The 26554-nt window shown below is 39.9% G+C and overlaps 2 protein-coding genes across 2 annotated transcripts; both read right to left on the reverse strand.

Annotated features, from left to right (window-relative positions):
- Positions 1-2: 2 nt before the first annotated feature.
- LOC135639885 (ultraviolet-B receptor UVR8-like) lies at positions 3-9374 on the reverse strand. The gene is made up of 12 exons (XM_065153876.1): positions 9010-9374; positions 8343-8529; positions 7071-7217; positions 5015-5096; positions 4055-4210; positions 2417-2590; positions 2097-2168; positions 1168-1239; positions 831-949; positions 484-569; positions 324-376; positions 3-234 (listed from the first exon to the last, which is right to left on the reverse strand). Exons 1-12 carry the CDS (start codon positions 9101-9103, stop codon positions 157-159), a joined length of 1320 nt encoding a protein of 439 aa, XP_065009948.1. The 5' UTR covers positions 9104-9374; the 3' UTR covers positions 3-156.
- A 5694-nt stretch (positions 9375-15068) lies between these two features.
- Positions 15069-20189, reverse strand: LOC135640483 (aldehyde dehydrogenase family 3 member H1-like). The gene is made up of 10 exons (XM_065154950.1): positions 19910-20189; positions 18962-19030; positions 18765-18861; positions 17717-17923; positions 17432-17547; positions 17233-17337; positions 16985-17157; positions 16825-16915; positions 16371-16520; positions 15069-15489 (listed from the first exon to the last, which is right to left on the reverse strand). The coding sequence occupies exons 1-10, from the start codon at positions 20114-20116 to the stop codon at positions 15241-15243; spliced, it is 1464 nt and encodes a 487-aa protein (XP_065011022.1). The 5' UTR covers positions 20117-20189; the 3' UTR covers positions 15069-15240.
- Positions 20190-26554: the final 6365 nt, after the last annotated feature.

Here is a 26554-nt window from a genome sequence, read left to right on the forward strand (position 1 = left end):
TATGAGAGAGAGACCGAATAATGCAATCATGTATGTATGGGCACACGATTTACATGTTCCTGAAATGAGAGTTTCATGCAAATAATATCCCAAGGAAAAAAAAAAAAGGAAGAGTGGTATGTATCGGAATAATAATTCACAGACCGAAAAGCTATGCTAGACTCGCATCCGCTTGACATCAGTCTCGGGTACACTCGTGTCGTTCCCGTTGCCCCTCGTTGAAGGCTTTGCAGCCTGTAAAGAAATCATAGCATCTTTAACTAACCAAATAAGAGTTTCTGAACAATGGCATATCTTTTAAAGATACGCTCCTCCAAACTTACAGTCTCATCAGGAACAATGGCATATCTTTCAGATGGTGAAACCCAGATTTTGCCTGTGAAACACAAGAAAGCACCGTGAACTTACTTCTGGCACTAGGATCATCCATACAATCATCATGTACGAGAAGTGGCACTACATGAAGTTATCTGTCTATCTAACCTGATGAAGGTGCCACTTTGGAGGATTCTATCTGCTTGCAACCTAGTCCATCCTTGCTTATTACCTCTATCATCTTGGGAGTATTCCTTGAATAATTAGAACCCAAACTCAGAATGCCAGATTTCGTATGAATTGTGATCCACTATCTTAGAATAAATAACTTTTTTGTACAATAATAAGTACGCAAATAATAAAAAGAAAATGAGCATCCTAGTCGAGCACATTGGTTGGCAATGCAGCAGAAGGTAAAATATTTTGGTCTGTTAAAGATTGGATATTATTAAGGAAAGACTAGCGATCAGCATTAACAGTTCCAAAATATTGGTGAGTCACAAAAATGCATTTACCGGTCAAGAATATCCCCGTGGCCAAGCTGCCCACTTGTGCCTCTGCCCCACGAGAAAACATTTCCTCTTTCTGTAAGGGCAAGGGTGTGCCTCCATCCACAGGAGATTTGCTTCACTTTCTGCAAATAAATTGAAAAGAAATATTACATGACATGTTGCATAATTGCCTTCAAGCTGAAATTACAGCTTATGATTCCTATCCTGATTAAAAAGGAGCCAGCATCTTTTCTGCTACCATTTTGCTAAAACGTTGCAAAAGAAGGTGGAAACATATTTCAATAATGCATCAACCGTCAAGGTAAATTTAGCATGTCAAAATTATAAGATAGTGATGTACCTGTTCCTCTGGAAGTTTAACTTGTACAGGAGAGCAGTGATCATCATTATCACCAACACCAAGTTGTCCAAACTACATAAGAACCATTTTGTAAGTACAACAGCCGAAAACAAACAAAAAGAGCAATTTCTAAATGCACGCATCATGCCAGTCAGAATATAATTAAAGATTAGTCTAAGTTACAAGAACAGCTAACTATGGTACTCATCGTGTAGATACAAATTTTCTACAAGGGTTAATCTCACAGTACTTCGTGTCTCATTCTAGGAACCAAGAAACAAAGTCAAGCATTAAACTCCTGAATTTCTGATTGGTTTTATGCCATTCTTCCTAGTGCATGAATTCAAGGTTTGAACATACAGTCACAATAAGATAAATGCGAAAAGTTTGGTATCAATTTAATACATGCAGTGTGGCAAATGGCAATGATGCTGCACCTACATTGATGAAGAGTATAAGCTATTTTAAGTCTTGGCAGCATTCAGTAATAGTGCTATTGATGTTTATGTCTTTCAATTTTGACTTTTCACTTTTATCCTGTGCTTGAGAATTTTATATCTTTGCAACATTTTTCACACTACCTGATATATCAGCATTTAAATGTGGCTTGCTAGTGCGTGCAACCAATCTATTGATTTTGCAGTGCAAAATTCTGGAAAAAGTGGCACAGGAAATTGCAGCTATAAACAGGATATTATATTCTCAAATTTTCAGAGATGGCATGGAAGATAACTCACGGTTATGCTACTGTGGTACTTACATGGAAGTACCAAAATGGAATGTCACGGAAACTTCTCTACTATGAGAGAGAGGGGTTCCAACACTTCGGTTCTAATTAGAGCAGTTGACTAATAAAAGCTAAAAAATAATGGATGACATATGAAGCAGCAGATAGTCAGACATATAGGTGGACTAATGAATTTATGAACCTTATTCCATCCCCAACCATATAGTCTTCCATCAGACGTGAGTGCCATAGTATGTCTCCAACCACCTGAAATCTGAAACAAAACAAAAATACATCCAAATTAGTAAGTGTAAGTAAGTTTGATTATCTTTGATTCTTAAAAAACAAATAAAAACTGCAGAAGTAGAAGGTAGAATGCTAAATGGATTGAGATTTCTGTGCAGTAAAACACAGTGTTAACATGCTGTATTTTGTGACAGAAAAGGAGTTACCAAGTTGTCAACTAATTAACAGAACATATGATCAAAGAGAATTGTATGCTGTTAGGAAAGAATTAAGAACCTGAGATATACAGCTATCTTTAAGTGCTTCCAACAAATGTGGACTGAGGTGATCCTCAAAATCTCCATGTCCTAGTTGACCATATTTGCTCCACCCGTAGGTGTACAGATTCCCAGAGGAGGAGACAGCGATAGTGTGACGCCATCCACATGCAACAAGAACCATGTTTTCCCCCTACACAAAGTCATTTAAGTCAATATCCTTTTGTTTGTTTAAACATGAGAGGGGCAAATGAAAGTGCAAATAGAAAGTAAAGAGTACCACAGAAGAAATAAGCTATTATTTATTAAAGACAAAATTATGTTCTGCTTAAGAACAAAATTTAAATTAGTTCTTCTAAAAATTATGCAGTTCACAAATTTAAATTGATTATGGTGAATTGTGTTAAAATATCTGCTTATTCTGCATGATCCAAAGAGAACTAGATGACATTATATGAGATAGGCATTTGGGAATAGGATAGGTAGCCACAGAAGGTGCTTTAAGAGAAGCATACAAATTTCAGAAATGCTTGCTACATAGAGAGGGAGGGCCTGGCATATCTCAAGACAACAAAAAGAGAACTAAAGAAGGAAATAAAGAATGCTGAAAGATTATAAGAAAAAATCAGAATTTACTAAAAATCTCCACTGAACAATTCCAAATTCCTCGCTGTCAGCTACTTGACAGCAACAATGGCTGGCTACTTATCCAAAGTGATGATTGACTATTATAAGAGTTTCTGCTTGCATCCATGGGACACTACGTTATCAGGTCACTCAGAACATCGACTTGTAGAGGACATGACCAGCATATGTATCCTAAATTAGAATGCCAAACTCTTCTCTCACTACAAAGCCACTCTCCAGGAAAGGCTTCTTTCTAAGACCTGAAGATTGTCAAAACCAATTAAATTTCTCGAATTCTGAGATCATTCACAGAAACTCTAAAGACTTGTATAAGGATTTTAGTTACTAACAATAAGCCTAACTACTATCAGTTTTTAATCCCAATTAAGAAAAAGTTCAAAGTTGATTAATATTAGTAGGATTAGCAATGACCACCAATAGATTGAATTTGGCATACAAACAAGAACTCTAAATGACATTTAACTGTCTGAATGAATCATGCATGCTCTGCAACCTCTTCTCTTGAATTATTATTTTCAGCAAATAAATTTAATTTCAATCATATCAGTTGATAAAATACCAATCTGACCAAGGAAAGGTCATCACTTGCATATTGATAGTATACCAGTGTACCAGTCTATCCAGTTACTAAATCCAGTATCAAACTGAAATTTAAATACTTGATTTTGGGTGTTTTCATAATACATTTATGGAGGGTGATGAGTGTCTAAGTCATAGAAACAACCACTATACTCCAAATTTTCAATGTTGCTCCTAGTCCTTGAAACAACATCAATCATTCACGATAGCAGAAATTTCAGTCCATGACAACATATTATATTGCTTTCAAGCCTATCAGATTCCAGAATGGCGAAGTCCTAGGTGGCAAGTTCTCATTTGTGAAGTCAAACACTTAGTGCATGCAAGTCAAAGACACTTAGGGAAAGAAATTTTTGCATTAGATTGCAGAGTAATTCAATCAACCATTAAACTTGTACCTTGATGAACTACAAAAGAGCAAAAGTTGTACCTTGATGGAAGTAACCTTTTCTGGAGTAAGGCGATCATTACGGTCACCCAAGCCCAAATTACCATAACGACCCCAGCCCCATCCATAGAGGTCACCATCTTCTGTAACTGCTGCAGTATGTTCAGCACCCGCAGCAATCATTTTGACACAAATTCCCTGACAAGTACCCAAATAAAGTCACTTGAGAACAGAATATCCATAAAGGAACATCATCACCTCCAAGAACTTCGAATAAGAAACCACAATCCAGAAAAGTATTTTAACAATGACATACAACGTGTGTATAATATAACATTGTGATATAGAAATATGTTGATGGTGGTTAAATTTAACTCCAAGGCACCAGAATGAAGCACAACATGACAAAAATAATTGGAGGCTTTATCTATCATGCTACAAGAAAATAAAGAATTTGAGAATAGACATCAACCCTCCCTTAAGTTTTACTCGATCACAAAAGATCTAGATAACAAGAGAATTTTCCATGAACTAGCCTTTCAAGAAGACAACCTTATTTCCAACTCAGTTTATCTCCATGCAGCAAGCAAGTAGTTCCCAGGGTATCTAGATAGATGTATTCGAAACAGCAGCTCAATCGAGAACAACTAAAACATTATTCTTGAAAAGCTATCATGCAATGAAAATACATTTTTTAGTGAAAGAGGAAATACATAATCACTCGCATAACCCAGAAATCTTCAGTTTTATTCACAGAAAATACATAAAATTGTGTTTCAAGGAAGTGGCTTGATAAAGTTATAATGAAGTTGTTAACAATAATCTTAAAAAGTGTATAGAACATTTTCTGCCACTCTAACAACTTAAGTTTCAAAGAACATATTAAAGCTTCATGGACTGACTTGTCCCAGGAGAGAAAAGTGAGGCAATTTTTGCAGCTAAGATTCGAGCATGTAAACATATTTACATCTTAAAATAAGAAGCACATATATCTTAATGTACCTGAAAAGCTTGAATCTTTTGTGGTACAAGAGAGTCATCTGTTGTGCCAAGACCTAGTTGTCCATTTTGATTACGTCCCCAACTGAAACAAAAACAGTTTATTATTCATATAAAGAAAAAAAGAAAAATAAATTATCAAAAAGAGAGAGGTTGCCAAGGCATCAAGCAATTTGGTGGATGGGCGATTAAAATCCTGGTTTTCAGGCTTAGCTAATTAAGGTTTGCATGGTAATTCTCAAATAGATTGATCATAGGGATGTCATTAGGCTTGATTAGTAACTCATTTATGAAAATATGACTTTGTTAGGAGAGTACACAAGACTGTAAAATTTAACGGTTGGCCAATAGGTATCATGAGATCATGTGACTGTTGATCTCTATGACCTTATAACTTATGCAATTTGGCCATTGCAATCACTTCTATGAATAGATTATTAGAGAAAAACCAAAAGTGTGACGTGTTTATGCTTCACTAGAAGAATCGAGTGTTATCCATTTGTCAATGACATATCGTATTGTGTGATCCAAGGATTAAAATATCATATCGTACTGGAGTTTTAACATTCGCTCGATATGGTATAGTACTGTATACCGAGCGGTATACCATTCGGTATACCGCTCGATATATATATATATATATATAGTAAAAAAAATTCGACGTCGCCTCTCTTCGCCCTACGCGAGGCAACGTTGCCATTTTTTTTTTACTTTATATATATATATATATATATATATATATATGTTTATATATAAAAGTAAAAAAAATGGTGTGAGGCGACGTCACCTATATATATATATATATATATATATATATATATATATAGAGGCGACATCACACTTATATATATATAAAATATCGCCTGGTATCGGTAGTGGGCGGTCCGTGTGCCGGTCTGCTGATGAACTGGTATGTACCGCCCGGTACAAGCGATATTATTCAAAATTGAAGACCTTGGTGTGATCATTCCTTGATACCTCTGTAAATTGTTTGATTCAACATGAATTTTGTTGATCATGTAGTAAAAATGGGTTGGACTTTAAACTTTTGGCTTTATCTATCTCATATTTGAAGAAAGGTGTTAGAAACCATAAATACTTATGTCTCACTTTTTTTGCAAGCAATGAAAGTATGACCTATTAATTGTGAAAACTTTTAAAGGAACATAAATTTTCATGTATGCAATCTACTAAATTTTTGTCTAATAATCTTGATATTTATTTCAGTTTCACTTCAAGAGAACAATTATTTTCAGAATCAGTTAATGTAGCCTTAATCGAGTCTTTTCTTTTCTTTCTCGAAAGATAAAAAGTATAAGTTGAGTATTTTTAGCATGTGTAAAATTAATGTTTTAATCGATGCTTGGGGCTAACCTGATATACGAAAGAGATAAAAAGAAGAGTATATTTTTGTGCCTAAAAGTTCTTTTACTTTTCGTGAACTTTATTTAATAAATGATGCGATCAGTTACCCTGTATCTAGTCAATTGGAATAAACCTGAAGACTTGTACTCAAAAGATGTGGCGGTAACAATTTTAACAAGAAAATTAGATGTCAATTTTCAAGCACCTCCTAGGTTTCATCTCCATGCTTAGCTGGTTACTTGCATCCTAATATAAATTACATGATTTTAGATGCAACTTCTAACCAGACAATCTAACTCGCCTGCATATATTTTGTACAGGCATAATAGATGTATTAGCATTCTGGTAAAAAAAAATGTAAATAAATATATTCATTAGTTAACTACTATGTTGTTGGGGGCTCCTAGTTTAACAAAGGAAAAGTATTGTTGAGGACTGATTTGAATTTCTTATGTCACACTGCCACAGACAAGATAATTGGTTACCTTCCCCATGGTCCTTCGAGATAATTCCAAGAATCTTGAAATTTTGCATAATCATTTTAAAAGAAACCAACAAGATAAAGGATAACAAATAGAATGCCAACAGTCAACATGTTGTAAATAGCCAAAGCTCAAAGAAGAGAAGAAATGATTAGTTTAACGAAACAAAATGCCACGAGACCCTCAAGATCAATTTAGTAACTAAGACTTGCCTTTGCACTTCCCCATTCATAGTCACAGCCAAGCAATGGCTATCCCCACAAGCAATTTGTTTAATCTTCAAGCGCTGCAGCGCCTTGATTGGCTGCGGAGTGAACACATCACTAGAGTTTCCATGGCCTAACCTTCCAAAGTCACCCCTGTATTGTGAAGTCATTGATAATAATGTCATCATATAAGAATCACTGTTAATGGATCTGCATTGCCTCAAAAGCAGTTGAAATCAGACTGCAAAGCGATTTTCCAAGAACATATCATGACAAAAGCCAATGTTCCCTGGCTTTGTTTAATATTGTCAATGAATGGTCTAACGCCAGCATGATGGTAAAAAAAAAGCTTCTCTCTTATTCTCTGCTGGCAAATATCCAGGTTTATCTATTCAAGGAATCAGGTTCCAAAATCATTGCTATTTCATTTTTTTGTCATCAAACAACAAAACTTATATCAAAATATAGATTGGATCAAATCACTAGTACAAATTTCCACAACCAATGTAATCATGTTTTCAATTCAATTAAGAATTAGATAGCATCTTGACTTCAGAGCTAAATCTTTTATAACTACACATTGGACCATGGATAAGAATGTTGCTGGCAAAATCACCATAGGATTTTTCCAATACATATCATAAATAAGTTTGCAAAAACAACAAATATGCTCGGGCACACATCTAATAAACAAGGAAGGAACAAAGACATGAATCAAGTTCAGAGTCTTAAAATAAGTATGGTGATTAGCATGGGGAAAAATAATTCATCAGCCATACAAACTTAAACCATAGCATATCTTTAAGATTGCACGATGCTAATACTTGCAGGATCTTTAGATGATTAGAATCATGCGCTTTGAATTTCTCCAAGGTATTGATCTTTCTTGACAAAAATCCTTGGTTGAAGAATAGCTTTTATAAATATTCGCTCACAAAACTGTTGCTAGAAATGGAATCACTCTTTCACTATCTAAATGCTCTCTCAAGACTTTCAAATTTGAAGAAATTCAACGGATGCAACCAAAATGTCACACCCTTTGGATGTGGGTGAAAATTTAATATTACACCCAGTATAGCATGCATATGGCATATTATGCATTTTCTGCAGATGGCACGTGGCTAACATTGCATTAGACAATTTACTCAAGTGACTATAGTTAGTTTGAGGAATATGGCAAGACTGAATAATTGGCATTGGAACAAAGCATAAAAAGACCCCATTCAGCAAAACAAATGAAGAAGTGAAATGGCATAACCAGATGGGGAGAAAACATACCATCCCCAACTATACACTTGCTCGTCTGATTCAGAATAAGCTGTTGTATGGTCAGCTCCACAAGTAACAGAAACAATGCTTCGGCTGTCCAATGCACATAGTAACGTCGGAAGAAGTCTGTCTTCAGCATCTCCATGGCCCAACTGCCCATCTTCACCCCTTCCCCAGGAGCAGATATCACTGCCAGCTGCAAGAAGCTAGCAAACAGTTAAGAGAGCATTACCGCCACTCTTACATCCAAATTACTGAGACATGGGAACTCCAGAATACTGCAAACTGATTTGTTGTCCAAACTGGCTATCCAACCGAAGCCGTAATGCCTATTGTTGGTATGCACAATGAAAGCTTGCTAGATTTATCAGTCATTTGCCGGGAACATGGAACTTTCAGGGATTTCAGTGGTACAACGGAGTGAATGGAGTAAAAATATTTAGTAATATATGCATAAGTTTCAAGTATTGAGAAAAAAGAAGATAATCAAGAAGAGGGTTTTGCCATCTACGCCAACGATTATAGTCTGCTATCAAAGAAGTGATCAAGAAGAGGGTTTTGCCAATTGAAGCGTCTCACTACATGCATTCAGTGGAGCCAAGCGATTCGATCGATCCAAAGGCAGAGTCTCTGAACGGCCCTTTATCCAGATCGAGAAACGAGATTTCTAACTCACAGAGCAGCGCAACGGAGTGGCTGGCGCCGGCAGAGATGAGGAGGACCTCGCGATCCGGCGCGGCGGCGTCTGCTCCGCTTCCTTCCTCCGCCATCAGCACTCCCTTGTCTCTACGTCGCCCTCTCCCTCTCACACTCCCGCCTTAAAATAACACTCTTTGTGCCGGGATTTGACCTTCCTCCCACCAACGTGTTCTTCAAAACAGGGGTATGGCTAGGATGGGTGAAGTACCACCGCCGCTCTCCTCCATCATCATCATCATAGTGATTGGTTGGCTGCATAGCCCAGCATTTAATATGGTGAGCCGACGGGTCTTTCCTTGCCGCCCACAAGTCCACGGGCGTCCCTCTCCGACACACCTCCGCCCCTCCCTCTCCCTCTCTAGTTGCGGTAAGAAAGTTGATTGGGTGAATGCCATAAACCCATTTCAGTCCACGAACGAATAGGATTTTGATTGATAATGTGACGTATCATGGACCAGACTGATATCAAACTATGGTGATCCAGATACTAAGGTTTGAGCTGTCCTCTCCGGTCTTGATGACAATAAAGTGGTCGTTTTCATGTGTCTGTGCCATATTTGTCGCATTTAAATGCAGCCTCTAGTTTATTGTGGGTCCGAAGTGAGGTAAGCAGGAACATGTGGTCTCTCATTGATTGACATAATAGCCACCGCAAGTCTGCAATGAATGCCACTTTTAAATGATACGAAAAAAAGGTAAAAAAATCACGTTAATATGGGTAGTAAATTGTTGTGGGAAACAAATTGAGCCGTGGCCTCGGGGCGACGTGGCTCGGTTCGGGTTCGGACGACGGGGATCTCCCTGGGGCGTTCCTCGAGCCCGCTGAAACGGTCGGGTGCGGTGTCCAAGGGACGGTGTAGCCGTCTCCTCCGGGCAGGAACTCCTCGCCTGCGCGTCCGGAGGGGACCTTCGGCTGCACACCTACACAAAGGTCGGGCTGAGGCGCTCGGCCCGACCCCTCCGACGATCAAGTTAGCAGATGTGGAGGGGGTTTCAGATGAAGAAGTGTTTTTGTGTGTCTGTCCCTCTCCTCCCTTTCTAATGAACGAGAGGGTATTTATAGGGAAGCATACTGCTTCCTGAGTTGCTCGCTTGCAGGGGGCAGGCTGGTAGCGTCTGACTTTGTGTTGGCGTGGCGTGAAGAATTGAGCTTTGACAGGATGTTAATACGCCTCGGTCGGCGTTCCGGTCTGCATTGACCAGGTGCTGTTGCGTGAGGCGTCATCTGACGTCAGCCAAGTCTTATCATAATTATTATCCTCATCATATTCCCCCCCCCCCCCCGAAGGAAGTCATGCTGTAAAAGGGGGGGGTCCGAGGCATGGCTTCGACTTTGAGAAACTGTCCCAGCCGGGCGCCTTGCCGTAAGTGTGAGAATCGTGGAGTTTAGCAAATAAGAAGGGTTGGATGTGCAACGGTGACCCAGGTAGCGTGCGGCCGACGAGCACACTTAGTAGGGCAGGCCGACGCATGGTGTGACCTCGGGGAGCATGGAGCCGAGGAGGACGAAGCAGGCGGACTAGCCGCGTAGGTGTGGTCTCAGGGAGCATGGGGCTGAGGAGGACGACGCAGGCGGGCTAGCCGCGCAGGTGTGTCTCGGGAAGCATGGGGTCGAGGAGCACGACGCAGGCGGGCTGGCCGCGCAGGTGTGTCTCAGGGAGCATGGGGCCGAGGAGCACGACACAGGCGGGCTGGCCGCGCAGGTGTGTCTCGGGGAGCATGGGGCCGAGGAGCCGAGGAGCACGACGTAGGCGGACTGGCCGCGTAGGTGTGTCTCGGGGAGCATGGGGCCGAGGAGCACGACGCAGGCAGGCTGGCCGCGTAGGTGTGTCTCGGGAAGCATGGGGTCGAGGAGCCGAGGAGCACGACGCAGGCGGGCTGGCCGCGCAGGTGTGTCTCGGGAAGAATGGGGCCGAGGAGCACCAACGCAGGCGGGCTGGTCGCGCAGGTGTGTCTCGGGGAGCATGGGGCCGAGGAGCCGAGGAGCACGACGCAGGCGGGCTGGCCGCACAGGTGTGTCTCGGGAAGCATGGGGCCGAGGAGCCGAGGAGCACGACGCAGGCGGGCAGTCACCCGACATCCCGGCCCTCCTTCTAGCGCCAATCTGTTGTGGGAAACAACTTTAAGCCGTGGCCTCGGGGCCGACGCGGCTCGGTTCGGGTCCGGACGACGGGGATCTCCCTGGGGCGTTCCTCGAGCCCGTTGAGGCGGTCGGGTGCGGTGTCTGAGGGACGGTGTAGCTGTCTCCTCCGGGCAGGAACTCCTCGCCTGTGCGTCCGGAGGGGACATTCGGCTGCGCACCTGCACAAAGGTCGGGCCGAGGCGCTTGGCCCGACCCCTCCGACGATCAAGTTAGCAGATGTGGAGGGGGTTTCAGATAAAGAAGTGTTTTTGTGTGTCTGTCCCTCTTCTCCCTTTCTAATGAACGAGAGGGTATTTATAGGGAAGCATAATTCTTCCTGAGCTGCTCGCTTGCAGGGGGCAGGCTGGTAGCGTCTGACTTTGTGTTGGCGTGGCGTGAAGAATTGAGTTTTGGCAGGATGTTAATGCGCCTCGGTCGGCGTTCCGATCTGCATTTACCAGGTGTTATTGCGTGAGGCGTCATCTGACGTAAGCCGAATCTTATCATAATTATTATCCTCGTCATAAATAAATAAATAAAAACTAATTTTGCTGATAGAATGTTGTATTAAATACTTGCGGATGGGGTCTATTTCAAACCGTCGTCACATCGAATATTATGCATGCAGGCAGATCGTCCAGAAAGAAATATAGGGCCTACTGGGCCTTGAATCATCCATGCAGAGAACAAGCACTTCGAGATTTGGAATAAGAGATTTGAATCATCCATGCAGTGAACAATCTACACTGGAAGGAAGAAAACAAGGCCGGAAAATAAAATACAAGGAACAATAGATGAAAGGTAATATAGATCTTGTCTCAAGAGAACGATCCGAAGAAAGGCCCAATAAGTCTCGTGAGATCAGACTTTCAAAGGTGGTGTCAGTGACATAACATGCGGGCATCCAAGCGCCCTAATGCCATCAGGCTTTTCGGTACCAAAGTAATTCAAGAAATTGGTACTCAAGAAAAGAACCAAAAAGCAACTGGGACCATCCCAAACTCTATGACCGTACTAATCTGAAATTGTTATAAAAAAAATCACGATCTCGTTATTTGTTGGTGAACCTTTACGTCGTGGTCGAGGTGTCAGCACAGCTCGATCCAATCCCCGATGTAAAAGGTCATCCACGTGGATGCTCGAGTGGTGAGGGCGAGCGTTGGGTCGAGTCGGGTTTGAGCCTCGTCCTCCGAGCACGATCTTCTCTCTTGACGAATGACCTATTTCTTTGTCGTCGGGCTCCTGCACACAGGTCGAGGTCGGGAGAGAGATTTCCCGACTCAACCCATCCGAAGCTCAAGTTAACAGTATGCATGAGAGAGTTAGAGTTTGAAATGTCCCCCTTCCTGATTAGGGAGGGTTAGCTTTTATACTTGCGATGATGAGTTAGTCATAGGGGTCAATTTACTGTGTTGACTCCTCGGGCAACCGACTTAAGCTTCTGTACGAGCGTCGACCGACCTGCACGGATCAGCACCACGCAACATCGCCCCGAGCTTTCCGGGGTGGTTGTACTGTGATGATGTCATTCATATGTGGCAAGCGGTTGCTTGCCACGTGTGTGTTATGGGCCACATCAAAGCATCCAAAGTTTGGATACCAAAGCGCTGTAATAAACAAAAGCAAAGAAACAATGGGGTAGGAGCACATCTCACCCTCATCACCACCCTAATCTTCATAAATCGTTGCAAAGAATCATGATCTTGGAATCCTTCTTGGACGAACAAGTGTTAGCCAGACAACCTAAATGTTGGTGAATAGATGTGTCGTAGCTAGTGAGTCAGCACGGCCTGGTTCACGGGCCGATGTCGAGAGTCTTCGGCCGATGAGCTGGTTGTCGAAGTCGGTCACGTCCTCAGGTCTGGGCGCTGGCAGTCATGCGCTAGCGTCTCTCGGTCGGGATGACGATGGTAGCCTGGTGACCTCCGCTTTCCTGCACAGAAGACCCTCGTCAGTTGGTTACTGACGTTGGCCCCTCCGACAATCAAGTCAGTGCTTGATGGGGGGTGTTTGTTTTTTGTCTCTTTCCCCTGGCCAGATGCTAACCAAGAGTTTTTATACCACTGCACGAGGGTTGGCTGTACGCAGGCTTGATGTGCCAACTGATCCTCGAGGGGCGCGCATGATGACGCCAAGCGACTATCGTACGCAAGTTTGGCATGCCAGTTGATTCTCGAGGGGCATGTCGAGGAACGCCTTTGTACATATTTCGACTTGGCGCGTGGGAAGGGTATGCGTCGGTGGTGACGTGGTTGATGATGTGGTGATGATGTGGCTGGGACCAGAATATACCTTATCACTTCCCCCCGCCGAAGCGCACCTTGGGGGTCCTTGCAAGAGGGCGAGGGGCGTGCCATTGTCGGAGTGTCACGCATGTTGGTTGTGGAGCTACAGGGCGGGCTAGGTTCCGTGCTAGAGAGAGTTGGAGTCGTCGGTCGGGAGGCCGGGCCTAGGTAGGATGGTACTAGCGAGTCGCAAGTCGGGGATCCATCTAGCACGACTCGGATGAAGACTAGGCCTGTGGGCCGAGGGACTGTGCTCGGGCTCAAGCAGGATGGTACTGACGAGTCACAAGTCGGAGACCGATTTAGCATGACTCGGATGGAAACTGGGCCTGTGGGCCGAGAGACTGTGCTCGAACTCAGGCAGGATGGTACTGACGAGTCGTAAGTCGGGGATCAATCTAGCGCGACTCGGATGGAAACTGGGCCTGTGGACCGAGGAATTGTGCTCGGGCTCAGGCATATGGACTGACGAGTCACGAGTTGGGGACCGATCTGGCGCGACTCGGACGAAGACCAAGCCAGTGGGCCGAGGGACTATGCTCGGGCTCAGACATATGAACCGACGAATCGTAAGTCGGGGACCGACCTGGCACGACTCGGACGAAGACCGGGCCTGTGGTGCTTTCCGCATCACAGAAATCAAAGAAAGATGCGCCTCAAAGTACAAACCCACTTAAATATGCACCTCAAAGTACAAACCCACTTAAAAACCAGACAAATCACGCATCGGCCATCAAGAAATCAAAGAAAGATGCATTCTATAAATTCGAAGATAAAAAATAGTAGTTCCTCGAGGAGAAGGATCGAAGGTAAACCAAAGCTTGGAACTCAACACCCAAATCATTTGATCGACAACATGTGCTAACGATTCATGAACGCTTGGATAGGGCAAACGAAGAGCAACGGGAGAGGCGATTACCTCCTCTCCAGCATCAGCCCCTCGCTCATTCTTCCTGCTTTGGCTCGCCACACCATTCCGTCGTCGTCGTCGCCGTCTTCTCTCGAGTTGCGCTATGCAATGCGAGGGAAGAGGAGAAGACTCCTTTTATAGAGGGCAAGAGTCATCGGCCCAGAAACCGACCTAGTTGAACCCGGTTCAGTCCAACTCGACCCAACCGGAGTTATTATTTAGAAATATGGTGGGGTGGATTTATTAGCTTGTTTTAGTTATAAAATACATAAAATGAAAAAAAAAACCCACCTAAAATGTTCTTTGTTTTTGCATCATAATAAAGAATTTTAATTTAAATTATAGTTTCAAGTAATAATTAATTTACAGTAGCTATTGAAGATTTCACTATACGCCATTCTTATGGTTTTGGAAGAATAAGTAGAGCCAATGTAGAGAGTAATTCTGCCCATAAAAATGCTATGGAAACTATGGATACCGAAGGCTTAAATATACAACAAATCAACTAAGAAGAAGCTTCTCCAACATAGTGAATAATAATATTCTAACAGAGATCAAATGGTCCTGTTTCGATTTTAAAGAGAGATATATGATGCCATGAAGCAGAAAGAAAGAAAAGCTTGATTTGAAGGCATATGGAGAGATATAGAGACCAAACATCATCTCATGGCTTCTATAAAGCCATTAGTTTATCCAACAAGTAAATCAGGACACCAACATTAATCCAGAACATAGAAGATATTGTATAGCTAAGATCAGGACACACAAATTTCAGTCAGCTTGATGTTCTTAGAAAGTTAAATTACATAAGAACACAAGTACAATATATTACATCAAATCTAATAAAGACATATATAGTTAGTTCATAGATATATTGCATAATGTAGACAATTAAACTTTTTGATGCCCAGGCCACACAACAAGAGCATGAAGCAGCGGCAGGATGTTACCGGCGATCAGTCCCCTCAAAACCTTCTGCTTCAGTGGTGTATATGGAGGGTACCTCATAGGAATTTCCCCGTAGAAACCTCGGCTTAGTACAGCTTTTTTGTGACTAAATGCATCAAATGAGAATCTTCCATGGTAGGACCCCATTCCACTCTCTCCAACTCCACCAAATGGCAAATGAGGATTTGTAAACTGCAGGAAGTTAAAGACATTGTCACTTCAATTTTTCACTTTTCTAATGAAGGTACCATTTCTTTTGAAAGCTTCAATTTTGCAATGAAGATTTAAAGATACAAATGCGCAAATGTGCATTCATTTAGGTTTGAATTGATTTGATGAAAGTGAGAATCTACGATAGAGTGACTTCAGAAGTGATCTACTTCCATTTCTGACTTTCCATATGGTGTACTGAAATATCTAAAATTGACTTGCTCCAAAGTCAATTTTTGGATGTGGAAAAATGTTTTATAATTATAAATGCTGTATCAATATGGTTTTTAGTCAAATCAAGGTAGTTTGGATAAGTTACTTTAAATTACTCTACCGTAAACCAATACCTTAAATCCATTAATCATTAATATTTTGCTAGTTTGTTTTCCTATTATTTTACTATTTAATTTGATTATAGTGCAACACTAATCATTAATGAATATTATAATTTTTTCATTAAATATGTTGCTAAACAATATTCTTTCAATAATTTATACATATAAATTCAGCTAAGATATATCTATCTCATGTTATACACATTAAACTTTGTTTACTATATTTATATATGATTATTTTATAATATTATAGACAAAATCTAAATTACATTTTATAAATATAAACCTTAAGTAAAAAAAAGTATTAATACTAATCTGTCTGGTTGTGACAATTATTACATTATTAATGACAATTTTTTAATAATATGTTACTGTAATTAACTTCACATCTAATATTACACCTATGTAACTTAGGTAAGGTCAAATAAAGAATGCAACTTATTGGAACCTGAGTACTGAGAATTAGGTTTTCACACACAAATACTTGCACAAAACTTGAACTGCAAAAGGTACTCTTAGAGAAGTTACTTGTAAGATCGCATCATTGATGAGCATTCCTCCAGCTGATACAGTCTTCACGAACTTTTTTTCTAATTTGTGGTCCTTGGTGAACAGATAAGCTGCAAGAGGCTTCGGTTTTGAGTTTATAACATCAAAGCTGTGTTCCAAATCATCAACCTTTGTAAATCAAAAGAAGAATTCAAAAGAATTAGAAAGTATGTGCATTGCATTTGATAATATTGTCTATTCAAAAAGCATATGCATGTAATGAAAGTGTATGTTATAACGAATATGTATGTGCACATGATAATACCTTGTTAAAAAAAATACTCATGATCTTATCTTAGGCAAGTCAAGAAGTTAATATATTGTAAAGTATGTGTGTGTAATAATAGTCTGTTAAAGAATATAAGTATCTTGATCTTATCGTAGACAATTGAGAAGTTAACATTCCAAATAATCATCCAGAATGATTTCTTACCGTTATAATTGGTAGTAAGGGACCAAATATTTCCTCCTTCATTATGGATGCATCACTGGGAACGTCTAATAAGAGCGTAGGAGCTATTTTTCTGCAATCACATTAAGATGATGTTACAAGAAAAAAAAATGTTACAAAAAAATATTTCCTAGATGCTTACAAATGCTTTTCATCTTCTTGGCCTCCATGGACAATTGTGCCAGAAACCTTTTCTTCATCCAAAAGATTTTTCAAGCGTGTGAAATGACTGGAGTTCACGATACGAGATAGATCTGTTGATCCCAATGGATTCTTCCCGTAAAATTTCTCCAAAGTTATTTTTAGAGCATCCACCTGCAAATGTTATCATCAAAAACACTACAAGAAGCAAGAGTAAGCCCTTCTCAAATTTCACTTCAAGAAGCCTACCAATTTTGGAGCAAATGCTTTTGTTGTAATGATGTAGTCTGGAGCGATACAAGCCTGTCCACTATTACACCCCCACTTGCCTACAACAATTCTCTTTGCCACAACCTTAAAAGAAAATTCTATATTAGCTTCATAATTAAAGTATAATCACTTCCAACAAAGAGAATCCAATATTCCTCTGCATTTGCAAATTGATTACTTTTATATCAACATTTGAATCAACAAGAACAGGACATTTTCCTCCAAGTTCCAGGACTAGTGGTGTCAGATGCTTTACTGCTGCAGCCATCACGATACGGCCTACTCTTGCACTGCCTGTAGATTCCGACAATACTTTTACAATACCTTTTGCACGTACAAAGAGCAAACACCAGGAAATATGCATGTAGGAGCAAAACTAAGCAAGATGTTGAGTAGGAATGAGACTACGATGCACGTTTGTGTGTGATCATCTTTGGTGTGAGGCATGGATAGTAAGTCAAACCTGTATAGAATATCTTATCCCACTTTTGCTCCAGAAGTGCCGATGCTTCAGGAATAGATCCCTCAACTACCCTTATACAAGAGTTATCTACATACTGTGGTAGATTTTTTGCAAGAAATGATGATGTGACTGTTGCAACTTCTGATGGCTTCAGAACAACAGTATTCCCAGCTGCAATGGCTCCAATTACTGGATCAATGGATAACACTGGCAAAGGAAGCAAAAAAAAAGAGTCACTACTATCGCGAAGAAAACATGTCATAGATGCAATAGCAAGAATGTAAGCCATTTTCTTTAATATCTTCCCATCGTTAAAATGCAGCATAGAGAACAAAGCCATGAGATCGAGCCCTTCAGATTGTATCAATGATATATACCAAGCAACGAGCAGGTGATTCAGGTAGATACCACCTCCAGGTCATCTCCTTCACTCACACAGGACAAAAAAATAATTATGATGTGGCTGCAAAGTAAATATATCATCAGAGCTTGTAGTAATTTATGTGATGAGCATCTGCCAGTAGATTAGTCAAAACCTATTATGCCCTTATTTATCATTTCAAACCATTCATTTTTATATTTTTTTAATTTCCCTCTCCCAGGGAATAGAGAGGACCCATTAGAAAGAACCATATATATCCTTCCACAAGAGTTTACAGCAGAATTATGTGATGCAGCTCGCATTAAATAGAATTCAGACTGGTAATGCATTAAATGATGACAACAAATTCTGGGTGTCAAGGCCATTTTAACACTATACACATAAAAGATTATGCATGAAGATTTGATATTACTCCACAAAAATATGAAGTTACTGATTTAAAATTTCAGCATGATGGTTCTCCACTTGTATCAGGTTGCTTTCATTGTACTAGTAATGCATTTAACAGGTCATCTGCATCTAGATAATAGTGTCTTAAAATTACTTTTGTATCTTCAAGTAATCACAGTAACAAACAGATTTCTACTCCTACAACTACTTCCCATGTTCATTAAAGAACATCTAGCTTCAAAATGATCATAGTCACTAAATGGATTCTCGACTTACAAAATGGAAAGTTCCATGCCGAAATGACAAGTACAACACCAAAGGGCTCCGGCACAATTTTTGCAGATGATGGAAAAGTTGTAATAGAAGTAGGAACCTGCATGGTTGGTGCAGATACTGACATTAGCTGTTAATTTTGAAGGGTTCCTTATTACAGATGTTTTCATATATGTGCATGGAGTTTGTGGTCTTAATACCTTCCGCGGTTTCATCCAGCGTTTCAATTTCTTTAGAGCAAACAGGCATGCTTCCTTTGCCAGTGAAATCTGCAACATAAACTAAAGGTCATATATGTAAACAACCTTATTTGGTTCAGCTAAGAAGGAAAAAGGAAAGATAGATGGGAAGAGATATTAAAAGAAGGACACTGAAAATATTCATCCGAACTAAGTAAAGAAGCAAAAAGAAGAGAGTAGATTAATAAAATTGTTGACCACAGATGCTCACCTTTGAGAGTACATAAACATTCACCTTTGGGACAATAGCCTACTTGTCTCCATGGCTATAGAGCCAAGAAGACCATACGAGGAAGCAATTCTAACTATCTACATTGATAACTGGATGATGATCGAGCATGTAAGACTGTGAATTGAAAGAAATGGGAAGAAAACAGGATTATGTGGCAATCCCCTAAATGAAAAATTATTCTGGTGATATGAGTTGATAGCTCTTCAAGGAAAGAAAATAATTATCTACAGATAATTGTGCCAGCAAGAATAAATCAAGGAAAAACACTCCATCTAAAGAATGACCTTTTACATCATGACATAACTATATCAGTTCAATTAATCTTCAACCTCAATAAAAATGTCATACAAAATTCAATAACAAAGGGGACGGATTTCTATCATCGAATAGAAATCCAACTTTCGAGTGCTGTTCCTCTTTGACTCTGTGGTCAATGCGAAACATCCAACCAGGTGTTCCACCGCAAGCAAAGCAGCGCAGAGGTTCTCGCGGTACGAATTGGTTAAGTACCAATGGGTTCTCATCAAGCTTCAGCTATAGGAACGAACAATCAGTCCCCAGCACTCAAGCTCCAAACGCTCTTCGAGAAACGAAAGATTGCAGCTACCTAACCTCTCACGGCAAGTACGAGACCAAACCGAGGGCCAAAAGAATTTAAGGGATGGAGCGTCAAGGACCTCGTGAAGGAAAGACTCCGTAGGAGGCTTGGCGAGGTCATGGTAGAGCGCCGCGGCGATGTCCGCCTCGTTCTCATCGATCATCCTGGCGAGGGCCTTCAGCTGCGCTGCCCTCCAACGCAAGCTCCTTGTCCTCCCGGACCGGAAGGTCTCCCTCAGCTCCGCCACCACCTCCGCCGCCCTCGCGCCGTCGAATCCTTTCCCCATAGCCGCCTCCTCTTCCTCCTCCGGAGTGCGATGCTCTTGGAGAGATCATATAAAGCAAAAGACGCAGAAGAGTAACGGCGAGTGCGGGGACGATTTATAGGCAGTGATGTGCGTACGCGTTCGATGATAAGAGCAAACAGTGGCATTTTAGTCTATTCTCATTTAGTGGAATTCCATTAAATAAGATTAATAAAAAAACGAATTTTCAAGGCGATATTATGACATTTTTTTTCTTTTTTTCAGTAATACTAATAAATTACTATAACGTAATATAAATATATTATAAATATAATTTTCTTTTGTAATTTTTATAATATATATTTTTTATATTACTGAAAACGCTATAACGTAAAAAAATCCATTCAAAGATAAAAAAAAAAAACATGTTGACTTCAATTTTGGGCAAAGGAGTTGACTCACATGAAAGAGGGCCGACAACGGAATCCCATCCAACTCGCCGTTTGATGCGAGAAAGGATGACAATAACGGGTCGGGTTTTTTTTCATGATTTATCCGACTCATTTATATTATTAATCGTATACACATTTTAACCGAATCTTGTTAGTGTAAACAACGACGTGACCTCGGGGCTGACGCGGCTTGGTTCGGGTTCAAATGATGGGAGATCTTTCTGGGACAACCTTTGAGATTGTAGAAAAACGACTGCGGTGGTCCGATCGCGAAGGGGTCACCGTTTCCTCCGGGTGGGGGCTCCTCGCTAGGGCGTTTAGTAGGAGGCCTCCGTCTTCGCACCTGCACACAGGTTGGGTCGGGAGAGCTCGGTCCGACCCCTTCGACGATCAAGTTAGTGAATAGTCGTAGGGGTTTTTTTGTTGTCCTCTCCCTCCCCCCTTTTTCCTCGGAGCGTGTGGGCTTTTATAGTGAAGATTACCGTTGCCTGATGTGTCTGCTTGTAGGGAGCAGGATCGTACTCCTGGTAACGTCTAATACCGACATTGACATGGCGTGAAGGACCGAGACTAAGCAGGATGTTAATGTGTCTCGATCGACGTTCTGATCCGTATTGATCAGGTGCTGTCAGGTTAACAGAGGCATCATCTGGAGCAACTGATGTCAACTCAAATCTTATTATCATTATTACCCTAGTCAAATCTAAAATTGCTACTCTTAAACAAAAACAGACTTTATTTTTCGAATCTAAACATATTTATTTGTACCCAATCGAAGTATTATTCTCTGGTCGGATTCCAGTCATGTTTATACCCGAATTCGAGTATACTTTTCATCGTGTACGGGTGAAACGTACGCGTGGTCGATCCCTCGTCAACGGCATGCCGGGGAGGCAGCAGTTATGGCCGAGGTTGACGTGACCTCCGCTAGTGGGTCCCACGTCATGGGGGCGGGTGGCTGGATGGGTACTCGCACGGCGGGCGGACGGGAGGAACCATCAATTGCCCATGTCGACATGATGGGGGCTCCGAAGACATCCATCATCGTGCATTAATTAGCGGACGAGCATTTCTCTGTGCCCAATTGATGACTCTGTACGCACTGCACGTTCTGCGATGAAAGAAGGAGAGCAGCTCAGAAGAGTCGATCCAATCCATCTCTCCTCCCATTGATGGCGGCGTTGACCGACACCAAACTCGCAACTATTACCGCACGAGCGAGCGCACGCCACCTGATGCTTCGATGCATGCATCGATCGGGGGGCTTGCACTTATTGACGCTGCGTCATTGGACTGCTGAGCTTTTAATGGCATCGAATCCCAATTGTTCTCTCCCAGTAATCATGATTTAGAGGAACTGGAGATGTGTCATATATGCATGTAAAATAATTAAAGTATGTATATGCATTTTATGAAATGGAATGGGCAGAAGAAGAAATTAAATGAAGGGAATAAAGTGATGATGACAGGGAAGCAGTGATGCAGGTGGTGAGCAGTAGAGGAGGGTTTTATGTGTGAGTGAGTGCCGACTCAACATGCATAGTATCGATCTTTATTGAGAGCTGTGCTGGCATTACTTGGTTACAGTACGTCTGATCTCAAATAAATTAGCACGTATGGAATGCCAAGAAGAGCTTCAAGTATTATTTTATTGTAATGCTATGCTACTTTGGATAAGATGAGTACGAGCAAAGCAATAAGAGAGAGTCAAGAGAGAGAGAGAGAGAGGCATTTAATGTACTTGTTGAACCCTATTAAGCATTATTGTTGTGTACATGGGAGTTGGAATACGAGGCATAAAGTGGCATGCTTAAGCCAAGTCAACTTGGGTAATCAAAGCTGATCAGTGAAAGAAGCACAGCAATGATGATGTCGACCCCCTCGTAGAACACCTCACAATTCAGCAATGATGTAAAATATAGTGCCAATTTAGTTTTAATTTAAGAGGGGAGGGATGTTTTATGAATTTGGATTGGCAATTCCTTTTTTTTTTTTCTTTATGCAGATGGTGGATGGAGTTCTTGATCTGATATGCATGTCCATTTGTTTTAAATGATTGGGTGCAACATACAAGTAAATAAGTTGACCAAAATCACTTGGAAGTATGATGCATCTAGAGAACATAAGTTCAATAAAAAGTTACTTGTAAGATTGTCATTGATGAGCATTTCCCCAGCGGATACAGTGATGAGAACCATTTAATAACAAATTGTAGCAAATCTTTCTATGAATACAATGATTCTTCTGCCTATATAAAAATATCGATTAACGAAGATAATAATTCCCCAATCATATCTCGAAAGACTAAGAAGATGCTCAATGAATTTTATAAGGCTTGATTAACTTCTCGATCTCAATGGCTCATCGAAAATTTTCCGACATGGTGTTAGGAAAACTAAGAAAATTTTCTTGTTTCATATGAAACCTTAATCCATTAATAAATCTTCAGATTTGATACTCTTATATTTAACACTTTAGTAAAAGTTCTTTAAATTGTGTCGTACTAGAATTCAAGATTTTATAATTGTTTAATTAAATGACTTCAAAAGTATGTTGGTAAATATTTTTTAAAAAATTTTTATCTCACGACTTCCCATTAAGTAATGGGAGGAACTCAGATGGTGTTTTCTACTATGTTGGATATATTGTCAATATTTCCTAATGGATTCTATCAGTTTCATTTTTGTAAATCATACACATTCAACATCAATCATTCCCTACCACTCAAAGTAGTATTTTATGTTATCTAACCAATCAACAAATATATTTGGGTTAAACTTATCATCAAAATCTAACACATCCACTTTTACTCTTCGAGCTAGTTCCCTTAGATTCTCAACAAACCTCATTAGCTTATTACTCAGGTTTGTGAATTTCTAATACATTTCTAAAAATTCATCATTAAGGTCAAAAGCTTGATCATGGTATCAAAACGTGATGAGCCCATAACCCATAGGTCCCGAAATTGGAACCATCAAGCTTTATAAAAGATCCGAGGAAAATTTATTCTAGACAAAAAAAAAAATCATCAATTAGTTAGCCTAGAAATTATAAAAGTTATATTGAAAAATGAAAAGTCATCAATTAGTTAGTTGGTCTAGAAATTGAAAAATCTTTTGGTCTTTCTAAGGATTCCATTTCTATTAAGTGCACTCTTATATTAAGTGTACTTATTTACTATTTAGGTATCTTGCATGTCATATTTTTTATTTTTAAAAGACATATACTAATTCCCAAGTAGATTAGGATTGGGAATCATTATCTTCATTAATTATACCAAGGCTTTTTAAACCCCTATAAACAGTGGAGTTTATGAATGAATCAAACACATCAATACTTTTCTCTCTTTAGTCTCTTTCTATCCTCTAATATCTAATATTTAATCGCATTCCTTTCTTTTTCTCCTCTTTAATCTCTCATCTCATACATCTTTTTCTTTCTCTTCCCCTCTCTTTTTCTTTACTTTTCCACGCTATTATTAGAGCACATCGCAACAACAAAAACTTTAATCAATACTCAAGAATCCATGCACCTCCAACATCAATCCCTTACCTATAGAGTTAGACTTTGGGCAAATGTCCTTACAAAATTAATGGACCAATAGCTCTCGGTATCGGGTAAATTTTTAAAAAAATTACTAATATTTTTATTAAAAAGAAAAATAATATATCTCATTAGATAATGATTTTCATTGCTTTTCTTCTCCCACGTCGCCCCACATTTTCTTCTCTTTTTTTTACTATTTATTATCCTCTCTCTCCCCTTTAACTACAAGTATAACACTACTAAAATTTAAACCATTAAAAATTATAAAAAAACAAAAAAAGGAAAAAAATGAGAATCATTTGGAATATTATATTTCTACCTTGTACATTATAACAATTAACAATCTTATTATCAAGGGGTAATTTATTGGCAGCATTATAATGTGAGGTAAAAATCAAATCAATCATGATGAATCCCCAAACCAACTGAGTGAGATGAAATACCCTTAAGACTAATTTAGCAAATCATGACACAATGTTGAACCCTCAAGAATGAGGAGGTTACTGAGATAGTCAAGCAACATATCCATTCTCCACAATCTATAACTTTCTAAATCAAAAAATTTTACTTACTCCCAAGCTCCAATTTGAATAAATCCTAGGTCCATCATAGGGCACCTATTCATAATTATACTCCAATAATTCTTAATGATCAAATTTCCCTTAACGATAAATTCTTAGATACTACTAAAAATCCACAAACCCGAGTAATGAGCGAACAAGTTCAGTTTGTAGACAATACGGGAAAAATAACTAAAAGAGCCAAAGTAGATATTGAGCTTTTAATGGTAGGTTTAACCCAATGTGTTTGTTGACTAATTAAATAGCATGGAAGACTACTTTGAGTAGTATAAAATGATTGATATTGAAGAAACTGAAACTAGTAAGATCCGCTAAGAAATATTGGTAACATGTCCAACATAGTTTCAAGCATCATCAAGAGCCACCCATCACTCAATGGGAAGTCATGAAACAAAAATTTAAGAAAAAATATTTATCAACCTACTTTCAAAACCAACTAGTCAAACAATTATAAAACTTTAAATAGTTAAATTCTAGTATGGTAAAGTATTTAGCTCGATCTGAGAAACTTTTACTTAGATGTGAAACATAAGAGGACTAAATCATCAACGTTTGAAGATTTGTTAATGGGTTAAGGTATGACATCCAATGGATAGTCTTTGTTAATTTCCTCGACACCATGGAGGAAGCTTCCTAACTGAGCCATTGAGATCAACAAGTATATTAAATCTTATCCAATTCGTCGAGCATTTCTCAGTCTTTTGATAATAAACTATTTCCCAATCCATCCCAAGTAATGGTTTTATTAAGTCAAAATTCTCATTATCAGCATCAATCTTAGTCCAACCATAAATCGTCTAAATTATTCAACTATTGATTCTCAAACTATTTCATCTTCAATCCAATATCATTATTGTTATAATAAAAATCATATTATCACTCGTTGTCCTCAATGTACTCTTGCCTTAAAATAAAAATTAAATAATTAAATTAAAGAAGTAGACTAAGTAGTTGAATCTGAGACCTACTTAGTGATGAGAACGAACTAGAATTTGAAGATGTCAATGATAATATTGTCTACATTATTCTTTCTACTAATAGTGATTCCAGAAAAGGGCTTGTATCTTCTCTATTATTAGAAGCAAGAAAAAAACTTATAAATTGGTTATAAATGAGAATAATAATATGAACATAGTTTTAAAATCTGCCATAAAAGGACTAAACCTTAAGGTATAATTGATAGTGGTAATAATGATGGGACGTGTGTTGACATCAGCTCCTCCAAGATAATGATCCACGCCTCGGTTTGACTTGACGCGCCTGACCGAGGTAGACCATGACGACGAACGGGGCACGCCATGTCTTGCGCAAGCCCGGTCCTTCACGCCACGCCAACACCGATGTCAGACGTTGCTAGGAGTACGATCCTACTCCCTGCAAGCGGGCACATCAAGCAACGGTAACCTTCCCTATAAAAACCCTCGCGCTCATAAAGAAAAGGGAGGGAGAAAAAGGTGAGAAAAACCCCCTAAGACTATCCACTGACTTGACCGTCGGAGGGATCGGGTTGAACCTCCCGACTCGACCTGTGTGCAGGTGCGAAGACGGAACGCCTCCCACCGCGTGTCCAAGCAAGGAGTCCCACCTTGATGAAAACAACGGCTGTCCAACCGCGATCGGACCACCATAGTCGGCCACTTCAGTAGTCTCAAGGGTCGTCCCAGGAAGATCCCTAATCATTCGGGCCCGAACCCAGTCGTGTCGGCCCCGAGACCACGGCTTAAAGTTGTTGACACTAACAATAATCACATTTAACCCTACTGGAAGTAGAGGGTCAAAATTTCCTCTTTCATTATCGTGAAACATCCGAAACATCTAATAAGAGGAGTTATTCTTCTGCAATCACATTGGGATGATGTTACAAACATATAACTTGAACCATCTCATTGAAAATGGTATTG

The sequence above is a fragment of the Musa acuminata genome, chromosome BXJ3-6 (genome assembly GCF_036884655.1).
Source record: "Musa acuminata AAA Group cultivar baxijiao chromosome BXJ3-6, Cavendish_Baxijiao_AAA, whole genome shotgun sequence".
NCBI classification, from domain to species: Eukaryota; Viridiplantae; Streptophyta; class Magnoliopsida; order Zingiberales; family Musaceae; genus Musa; species Musa acuminata.

Bases quoted from the DNA above. Each gene is read 5' to 3' on its own strand.
- LOC135639885 (XM_065153876.1), bottom strand. From the start codon at position 9,103: ATGGCGGAGGAAGGAAGCGGAGCAGACGCCGCCGCGCCGGATCGCGAG. The intron at 7,218-8,342 runs GTATGTTTTCTC...TTCACAATACAG, and splicing joins CAAGTGTATAGTTGGGGATG to GGGTGACTTTGGAAGGTTAG. The intron at 2,169-2,416 runs GTTCTTAATTCT...GTTTTGTTTCAG, and splicing joins AAGATAGCTGTATATCTCAG to ATTTCAGGTGGTTGGAGACA.
- LOC135640483 (XM_065154950.1), bottom strand. From the start codon at position 20,116: ATGGGGAAAGGATTCGACGGCGCGAGGGCGGCGGAGGTGGTGGCGGAG. The intron at 16,916-16,984 runs GTAAGCATCTAG...ATGTGATTGCAG, and splicing joins CAAGAAGATGAAAAGCATTT to AAAAATAGCTCCTACGCTCT. The intron at 15,490-16,370 runs GTAACTTCTCTA...AACTTCCTGCAG, and splicing joins TCAATGATGCGATCTTACAA to TTTACAAATCCTCATTTGCC.